The sequence below is a fragment of the Maylandia zebra genome, linkage group LG18 (genome assembly GCF_041146795.1).
Source record: "Maylandia zebra isolate NMK-2024a linkage group LG18, Mzebra_GT3a, whole genome shotgun sequence".
Lineage (NCBI taxonomy): Eukaryota > Metazoa > Chordata > Actinopteri > Cichliformes > Cichlidae > Maylandia > Maylandia zebra.
This window is the reverse complement of record NC_135184.1, coordinates 7,844,466-7,854,661: the sequence shown is the minus strand read 5'-3', so window position 1 is coordinate 7,854,661 and position 10,196 is coordinate 7,844,466. Positions and strand designations below refer to the sequence as shown.

Below are 10,196 nucleotides of genomic sequence, written 5' to 3'. Positions count from 1 at the left end.
GTCAGACCTAGAGTCTCTGTGTGTTACAGTAGTTTTTGCTAATTTGCTGAGGAATGATGGTAAATCTGAGCCCCAGACAGATGGTTTGGGGAATAAACAGTGTTATTTGTGAAGGCAATGGGTGAAGGTACCTAGAAAGAAGTTAATATGAAACAGTATTATTCCCCAAATTAAACTCCATTATCTAATTTTACCCATGTTTCACGTGTTCTCAGAGCTGGCCCAGAGCAGCTGAGAGCTGAATGAGAACAGCAGGTAGACGAGAGCCCAGACTTGGATTATACTATAGCTGAAGTCATGAAGTTTAATGATTTGCATGCCTGATTATCAAAATAAATGCTTACTTTGTCTGTGGAGGTTGGTTAAAGATTTTTGGGAACAGTAGCTGGGTGAGCCATATTTGGCTCTTACTGACAATTTGACAACATCTAGGACTGCCTCCAGCTTGTAGTTATCATAACACCTCACTTCAAAGTTTAGGTCCTTCAATCTTTTCTCCAAATTGTAATGATCAGCTTTGGTTCCATTTCAGTCACGTAAGACTAACCTTTAAAGTTGACACAGTTTCTTGTATTGTGTAACTAATCCTTCTTGGTGTACTGGCCAACTAAACTGAAACCGTGAAACGTGAAAACAACATTTTAGTTAACTAAAATAAAAATAACAAAACAATATAATATTGCCAAATATCCTTATTTTTCTGTTAGTTTGGTTAAAAATACAATTTGCCTGAGGGATCGGTGGTTTATTGAGACTCTGGATGTCTACAAGACTGTGAGTCAACTGCTTTAACAATCTGTGTTTTTATTGTAGCTGTACTGTTTGTTGTTTTGTTTTTCTAAATCTCGCCTCTGACATATGCCCTCCTTCACGTTTATAATTAAAAAGATGAAAACTATCGCTGAAACGACTAAAAATAAACTAAAAATAAACAGTTTTAATCAAGAAACTAAACAAGAAAACTCTGGAAACTAACTGAAATTAAACCGAATTAAAAATAAAGACAAAATAAGAATAAAAAATTATAATAATTAGAAAATACAAAACTATAGTAACTGTAACAGATCATACGGCACCTTTAGTGAAAAAGAGACACGTGGTACAAAAATAAGCTGTTTCCCATCAACAGAACAAACATTTTGTGCAAAAATTAAATATGTTTCTGCTGGTCCGCCATCCTCTGTCTTTTGTTTTGATTCCTTGTTCTTCTTCCACTGTTCATCTTGATGTCAAAGACTTCACCTGGTACAATAAGGGGCTGGCTATGCAAGCTCATTCATTTACCAATCAAATCACACTGGGGGATGTGTGACACGATCAGACTCACACCAGGCAGTAACGGGCATAGCTGCTGCATTGTTTGATAAGCACTTTGATCGCTGACCTGCTGACTAAATACTTTGTCTAACAGTATCACATACAACAGAACCTCAGTGAGAACTAAAAAAAAACTCTGCATAAAGATGTGAAAAACTATGATTCTCATATATATTTACAGTATACAGTGCAGAGTATATTGAAAACATCCATTTAATAATATAATCAACTGTGTGTGCACTCATTCAATGTTATTTTAATTAACTAAAACCATTTAGTTAGCTGACATCTGTAGATATCTAAATGCCTCCCATGTAAATCTTTGGCGAATGGGAGGCTCAAAGGCTACTTTAACTCTGCTGTCGAAAATCTAATTAGTTCACTTTAATTACACTTTTGGTATCATCAACATTTGCTGTTATTTCAGACAATACTGAAACCCTGTTTGCTTATCGTCAGTATTTTTACTGTCTTTTAAATGTAATTTTCTAATTTACAAAGTTTATAAAATGCTAACAACATGAGTATGTAACTGGTTCTTTGTATAGACAGTGTGCTAAAACAAAAGACTTGAGACATGTCCAAAATGAACAACCATTAAAGTTTGTTTTCATTTAATTGTGAATTTATTAATAAATCATTGCTGATTACTACAAAGTCATGAGAGCTGAAAAGGTTTTTAACCTTAAGTTTTAAGTGAACTGGAAACACGGTCCCCGCAAAGGGCTTCAGCTTTACAGTTGTCGCGACTTAGTTTCATTCCCTCATTTTCTGTCTGCTTCACTGTCTCCTCAGCAGGACGACAAAGGATGGGCAAACGCTGGAACACAGAAAAGGACGACTGATTAGTTAATACATTGAAAACTTGGCTGTGATTATATATTAAGCCATTCAGCCATGACTGCGGTAGGTTTATGTGATTGATTATGTAAGGTGTGAGTCATGAGTTTCTGGCTCTCTTCCACAGCATGTCTTTCATCCTGTCTTCCTTCTCTCACCCGAACCAGTTGCAGCAGATGGCTCCGCCCCTCCCTGAGCCTGGTCTGCCAGAGGTTTCTTCCTGTTAAAAGGGAGTTTTTCCTTCCCACTGTCGCCACAGTGCTTGCTCATAGGGGGTCATATGATTGTTGGGTTTTTTCTCTGTATGAATTATTGTACGGTCTACCTTACAATATAAAGCACCTTGAGGCGACTGTTGTTATGATTTGGCACTATATAAATAAAACTGAATTCAATTCAATTCAACAGTAATAAAGTTAACTGTCTAAAAGTCTATAATAAACTGCTAGCATATAATCATAGTGTACAGCTGTACATACAACTAAAAGTTACCAGATTTTCAGAGCCATGCTTTTTTAAGATCAAGCCTGCATCTTTACCTCTACAAAATATTGCAGTTTTATAAACTCCCAGTGCATACCTGTGCTAATTTGTGATAGAGGAGGGTCGAACCATCATAACATGAAATAATGAAGATAAATATTTACATTTTTCTAATTCTCAAGCCATGAAAAATAGGACAAAAGACCATCACTGAAAGACGAGCCTATTTGTCAGCTTTGTAAAATTAAACAATATTAATGGGTTAACAAGTTTTGTTGAACTTGCCTTTGAACTAAGCCACGCAGTGTCACACCTGTGAATTACCATAGCTGGCTGGCTTTATTCTTTTAAATGTTATGTATTGATTCTACTAAACGAAGAAGAAAAAGGTCGGTGTTAACAGTGTGTGGCAAAATAGCAGGAGTATCTTCACTGAGCACTGACCTGTCTGAAGGTGCCTGGTGTTAAATACATCTGTACAGCTGCGAACAGTGGTACCATGAGAACAGACGACAGAGTCATGGCCCATCCTAGTGTGTATGCCCAGTCTGGGTAAACGTACGAGTTGTTAATCTTGAGGTGTTGATAATCAACGAGGTACAAGATGAAGGAAGACTGGAAAGGTTGGGTGAATCACAAAATAAAATTTAGATACATAGTTCTTACATGGTTATATCCCATAATTACAATAATTACTGAAAGAGATGATGGCAACGTTAAAATCAGTAATGAGGATTAGACTAGTGAATAATTGCCATCTCACTTTGATGCAGTTAAATTTCGAAACTGTAACAAACATAAATTGTGATCAACTTGTTAAAATGTATCACCACCTATCCATCCGTTATCAATGTTTTGGACTCACAAGTGTCAGCAGAGGAATGATGTATCTCCAGCACAGATTAAAGAAGGCAGATGGTTTCTGTCCTGCCATGTCCTGAATAATGTTGGAAAAACGATCAGCACCTGTTGGAAGTTCAGAGGTTCATGTAAAGATATGGTATAAACCCTTTTCTTATTTTGCGCCATTTATGGAAAGCAGTTAACACCATTTTAAAAGCTTTGGGTTTCCAGTCAACCATGGGGGCAGACAATTTTAGAAATGGAGAAAACTTGAAAGAGTGGTGGACCTTCCCAGGAGTGGACAGCCTACCAAAAGTACCCCAGGAGCACACTGGTGACTCATGGAAGGTCACAAAAAAGCCTAGAGCAACCTCTACAGGAGCCACACGTCTCAGTTAAGCTCAGTATTTATAATTCAACAGTAAGAAAGACACTGAGTAAAAATGTCATCCTACTTTGCTCAGTGTGGCTTTTACTCATTTTGTCTGAAAATCAAATAAATTATGTGCTGCATTTGGGTTTTACGTCTATTTTTCTACTTGGCTACTCACTCAGCATTTGACCATCTGTGACCATCTGCTCATTACGGTAATGTCTTCTATATGTAGTCAAATACTCACCAAAAATCCAGGCTATAGCCACACACTGACAAACAGCCATACAATCCTGACAAGCTCTGGTGCAACCGTAGTAATCAATAAGCTGGAATATGTAAATTCCTCCCTGGCGGAGAATGAGAAAGTGTTTTAATAATTAACAAAGCTTAGAAAAACAACCAGCATTTTAAGCATTTATTTGGTTATTTTTTACCTCGGTGACCATGGTCAGATGGATGAGAAAGAAGGCTGAACAGAAGATAAAGACAAAGATCTCATGCCTCACTGGAGCACGAAACAATGTCGGAAACAAGTCACTGATGGAGGTGATGACACTCTCTACTGTCACAAACTGGAGACAGGATTATGAGTGACTGTTTTCAGGTTTATATTCAACTGAACAGTTGTTAGTTAATAAACAGTCAGTACAACATTCCTACATGTGTGTCGACACTGAGCAGAATGAGCATCAGGAAAAAGCAGACGGTCCAGAACTGTGGCAAAGGCATCATCGCTGTAGCCTGAGGGTAAGCAATGAAGGCCAGACCTGGACCTGTGAATCACAGTTAAACAAGAACGAAGTCTATACTCACCATAAAACATTAATACAAAACCTTGTTCGAATTAATACTTGCTTTCAGAACTCTTTTGCTTCAAAATACATCAACAGAGCTGAAAGAGCCTAAAACCTTGACTTCACTCTGAATCTTTATATGCACAAGAAGTTATACCTGACTCAGCCACAGCATCCACAGTTACACCCTGTTTCTCTGCCATGAATCCCAGTACAGAGAAGACGACAAACCCAGCAACAAAACTGGTTCCGCTGTTCAGCAGACACAGCCAAAAGCAGTCTCTGGGGGGCAAAGTAAAGCAATCATAAAGTCTGTATTTTTTCATATAATTGGATATATAATAGTTAAACCTATTTTTAAATCCAATAAAGGTGACAATTCATGTAACTTGTACCTACTTATAACAGTTATTGTTGTAATCATTGTAGCTGCCCAGAACATTTAGAGTCCCCATCGTCAGGCTGTAGGAGAAGAATATTTGAGAGCCTGCCTCAATCCAGACCTGTAACAGAAAAATATATATATCAGATGCATGTACCAGAAAAGGCTGTATTCTATTTGAAATTGGTTTTTATGGGAATATTTATATGTTGGTTAGCTCAATTAAAGGTCCTACAGCAGAGTCCAAAAAAAGAAAACAGTAGAAATCAGTATTTTTAAATTAATGGTATTTATTCAAGTTTGTCATGCTGGCAACCACGATGGTGTACATGAAATTAAGTAAGCAATATACCTCAAGGTTAGCCAGCTGGTTCACATCTGGATACAGGTAGAAGTAAATTCCTTCCCATGCTCCTGGTAAAGTGAGCCCTCTAATGAGCAGTATTAGGAGTATCACATAGGGAAATGGGGCTGTGAAATAGGCTACCTGAAAAGAAAAAAAATAAGTTTATTTAAAATCTTGTGATACAAAAAAAGAGTTCAGCTTAAAGTTATCAAAATACTTCCAGTGACCTTTCCAGAAGATCTGACACCTTTCCAAATGCTGAAGTAACAGAACACCCAGCTGCCCAGTAAACAAAGAGCCAGCTCCCACCTCACACCGCCCATTTCCTCGATACCTGCAGACATACCCAGCATCCGACGCCTCAGAGAGGGAAAATTAGGAAAAACAAAAATCATGTTTTTAATTAATTTATAATTTGTTATGTTCAATTAAAGTAATTAGTGGATTTATACAGAAACTTGCAGCGATTGCATCAGAATTCAAATTTTACTCATGAGAGCTCTTTAAATTATAAGTGAATTGAACTCACTCCCAGAACTCGACTGCAGCAGAGGTGGCGTTGGTTAGATTTGCAGTCCCGTTAGATGAGTAAAGACCAAGACAGTTAGCTGGATTGGGGTGAGATAAGTAACTTATAACAACAATAATAGTAATACATTTTATTTATAGGCACCTTTCAAAAGCCTCAAGGTCACCTTACATTAGTACAGAAATTTAAAAACACACACACACACACACCACTAAATGGGAATAAAATACACAACTAAAACCCCAAAACAAAAGCATAAAAAAATTCTAGAATTCTAACCACAGAGAAGAGATTTACAGTAATCAAGCCGAGATATGACAAGAGCATTGACAAGTATGGCAGTATTGTTTGAGTAAGTGAGAAATGAAAGCAGTTAATATTGCGAAGATGAAGGTAGGCCGACTGGGTGATATTGTTTATATGTGCTGTGCAGTGTTGGGGAGTAACGGAATACATGTACCGCTGTTACGTATTTAAAATACAAAATATGAGTAACTGTATTCCGTTACAGTTACCGTTTAAAAGGGTGGTATTTAGAATACCGTTACTTTGTTGAAATAAAGGGATTACACGGCAGTCTTTTCCTGTTTCATATGTTAGGCTATGCCCTCTCTATTTTTTGTAATTCCACACAGGTGGAAACCCAAACAAAACACACATTAAGAGGCTCAAATGCCCGTGTCTCAATCTCGAGTCTCATAATGACGTGAAGAAATATTTTTTTAAAATGATTTAATATGAAGGCAATAGCAGAGTGTTACAGACATAGCCCTAAAGAATGTAGCCTCATGGGCAGTGTAGTCCGTGCTGCAGGGAGAATGGACTGCCGTACACGTTATGTATCTATGAGCGAGGGAGGGAAAAAAAGGTGAGTGGAAAAGTACGAGTTGTCATCGAGCAGAAACGGGAGCTGGAAGCATGTAAATATAATAATAACCACTGCAGCCAAAAAAGAGTGCCTGACGAGCCCAGTTGTAAGTAAGCTATTAAGACTCGAGTGTACACCGTGTTCCTGTTTTCCTCCGAAACAACAAGTTCCGCTGGAGCAGCCTTTCAACGCTTCTCTCTGTCTCTCGCCAGCAAAGTTGACCAAGACAACAAAGTAAAGCTAGTTTTCGGCTATGAGCCCGACACGGAAACCGACGTGTTAACCAGAGGTCCCTTTACTACAGTTCGGAGCCGCGGATCTGTTTTATATAAGCGCGGAATAGTTTTCTATACGAGATCGCTGCAAAAAGTGCAGCCTTACCTAATGTCCACCCTACTGTTACTCATTTTATATTAAGATTTAAAAATCTAGTTGCTATTGAGTAGCCTGCGAGTAGCCTTCAGTAATAGTAATGAATCACACAGGAACAGGACATTCATTAGTTGTAAAAAGCATGATAATATATTAAGTAATCCAAAGTATTCAGAATACGTTACTCTCATTGAGTAACATAACGGAATACGTTACAAAATACATTTTGGGGCATGTATTCTGTAATCTGTAGTGGAATACATTTCAAAAGTAACCTTCCCAACACTGGTGCTGTGGAGGAGATAGTACTATCAATGATGAAATCCAGACTCAGGAAGGTATGCAAAGGGAATTATCGGTAGATAATGAAAAACTGTTAGGTTTAGACAGAGTAGATGTTGTAACAATAAGAAAACATTCAGATTTATTACCATTAATTTCAAACAAACATTCAAAAACAGATGTGGGTGGGGGAGTGGCAGTGGGTTTGGAATACAAATAGAGGTGGGTGTCATCTGCATAACAGTGAAATTAAATGAAATTATTGCAGAAAGGCAGAGATAAACTGAATTAATCAACTGGATTGTGATCTGTGTATGCAGTTGCACAAACTGTGAACAACTGGAGAGGTATCAGGGAAACCAAGCAAGTGCCATATTGTTGATGCCAATAGAGGCTGATCTATAGAGTAGGATATGATGGGAGATTGTATCGAAAGCTGCATTAAGATCAAGGAGAATGAGAATAGTGATGAGTCTGGAATCACCTACAGGTAAAAGATCATTTGTAACTTTCACAAGAGCTGTTTCTACACTGGAAATTAACATAAACCAGATTGAAACTCTTCATTTAAATTATTTCCAGTAAGGCGTTTATGAACCAATAAACCAACTGTTCAATAATTTTGGAAAGGAAAGGCAGATTCTAAATTTTTAAATTGTTTGTGTCTGAACCATTTTTTCAGCACTGGAGTAAGTATTTCAGTTTTTAAAAGTGCTGGAACAGAACCAGAGATAAGGACGGAGTGTACAACATTAGTAATAAGTGGGCCAAGAGAGGGGAAGGAAAGTTTAACAAGATTGGAAGGCAGTGGATCAAGTTGACATGTCATTGACTTTACCTTACTAATAATGGAAGATATTTGAAATACTGAAGTAAGCTCAAAACTGGATAAAGAAAATGACAGTCGGGTAGGTGAAAAGGTGCAAGCAGAACACGTCCCTGCATTGCAGGAAGAAGGCAATTGTTGATGAATATTCATAATTTGGTATAAAAAAAAGTCCATATATTTATTACAGAGTGCACCAGAATGTGTTAAAGCTGTCTGAATGTGGAAAACAAACTACATATATTTCCTTCAGCAGACTGAATAATATTAGTGTAGTAAGCAGATGTGGCCACAGTTGTTCCAAGAGAGTAACAACAGTAACTAACTAAACTAAACTGAATAAACTGAACATATATATATCTATTTCTATCTATATATGTATATCTATATCTATCTATCCATCCATCCATCCATCCATCCATATATATATATATATATATATATATATATATATATATATATTCAGTTTATTCAGTTGATGTATATTTATAGTTAAAGAATATAATTTGTTTATGACTAAAATACATGTCTGTATGAATAATAAGTTTAGTTTCCCTGAAGAGATGCTCCAGGTGGAACAGGAAAACAATCAATTTAACCATTAATGTGAGGTAAACTGTTATATACTGCTATATACTACTATATATACTATACTACAGTAATATACTATGCTATACTACAGTAATAGCCTGATAGATAAAAGAAGATGATAGATAAAAATATACAAAGCTGAAAATGGAAAGACTGATTTTGTGTTTATACTGTTTTCTTATGAGTGTTCACATCTATTTCGGGGGGGATTATGTTGTGATTACAGTCATTTCTTGCAACTTACTTTTATATATTTACAAATCTAAAACTGTTGCTAATATCATGCCTTTTTTGCTGATTGAATGTTGCCTTACCTGTATTCCAGGTGTTCTCACAGCTGACCCATGGCAGCTGGGAGCTGAATGAAAACACGAGGTAGAAGAGAGCCCAGACTTGTATTAAAATGTAGCTAAAGTCATAAAGTTTCATTATGAAAGCTCCATATCCAATTCCTATGATGGAAATAAAAATGATGGTTAAAATGTTGTAATCTGTGGAGCTAATACAACATGAGCATTTAAAACTTCAAATATAATTTCTTATTTTCCCTGCTGATTTAATATTTTAACTGAGCAAATATACCTTGTGCCAGTGGACACAGTTTCCTCCAGCAGGTGATAAATCCTTCTTGAGTGTACTGACCTAATGAAGTCTCCATTAGGAACAATGGTATCCCACACACCACAGCTAAGAGACAATATGGCACCAGAAAGGCACCTGAGAATATTCAAACCAAGATGATTATGTAGCATCGAATGTGATCTTTTTTATGCTACTCGGCAATGATCCTTTTAACTCACCTCCACCATTCTTGTAGCAGAGATAAGGAAATCTCCACACGTTGCCCAGACCCACCACATTTCCTGCAACGACCAGAAGATATTCTGTTTTGTTGGCCCACCGTCCTCTGTCTCCAGCAGTGTTCTGACTTCGCTTTACTCTTCCTTTGTTCATCTCAAGGCGAAGGATTTCGCCTGTTGTGCAGTAGAGAGCTTTAAGTGTTTTGGTGTAGTTTCATTAAGTTATGAACAATATAAATTATTATAAGGCTTTGGGAATGCACGTGGCAGTTGACCGGTAACAGTCTCCGCAGCGTGCACTCCAATTACGCGCGATGACCGAAATCTGTGTAGTTATCTCAAAAACAAGATTTTAGTAAGTCATTTGGGTCACAGTAATTTGGCCAAGTGTGATGAAAGGGTTAATATTGGAATATTAACAGTCCTGTGTTTTGCATAATCGGAGTTACCAGATATGTGTTCCTGCGTTGGCAAAACGTCCTACCATATGTACTTGATGCACATTCCTGCTGTCACACAATTCCAGCATAAATTTAAATAGTTAGGA

General features: G+C 37.2%; 1 protein-coding gene across 1 annotated transcript; it reads right to left on the bottom strand.

Annotated features, from left to right (window-relative positions):
- Positions 1 to 1,671: 1,671 nt before the first annotated feature.
- On the bottom strand, positions 1,672 to 9,947 carry LOC101470558 (sodium- and chloride-dependent GABA transporter 3). The gene is made up of 14 exons (XM_076876518.1): positions 9,650 to 9,947; positions 9,432 to 9,566; positions 9,164 to 9,301; positions 5,911 to 5,989; positions 5,609 to 5,741; positions 5,388 to 5,522; positions 5,053 to 5,156; positions 4,811 to 4,935; positions 4,520 to 4,632; positions 4,294 to 4,431; positions 4,104 to 4,206; positions 3,506 to 3,606; positions 3,085 to 3,255; positions 1,672 to 2,137 (listed from the first exon to the last, which is right to left on the bottom strand). The coding sequence occupies exons 1-14, from the start codon at positions 9,801 to 9,803 to the stop codon at positions 2,003 to 2,005; spliced, it is 1,764 nt and encodes a 587-aa protein (XP_076732633.1). The 5' UTR covers positions 9,804 to 9,947; the 3' UTR covers positions 1,672 to 2,002.
- Positions 9,948 to 10,196: the final 249 nt, after the last annotated feature.

Excerpts from the sequence above, each read along its gene's own strand:
- LOC101470558 (XM_076876518.1), bottom strand. The coding sequence starts at position 9,803 with ATGAACAAAGGAAGAGTAAAGCGAAGTCAGAACACTGCTGGAGACAGA. Across the intron at positions 4,207-4,293 it reads ATCTGACCATGGTCACCGAG|GGAGGAATTTACATATTCCA; the intron begins GTAAAAAATAAC and ends ATTCTCCGCCAG. Across the intron at positions 3,256-3,505 it reads TCATTCCTCTGCTGACACTT|TCTTCCTTCATCTTGTACCT; the intron begins GTGAGTCCAAAA and ends CAACCTTTCCAG.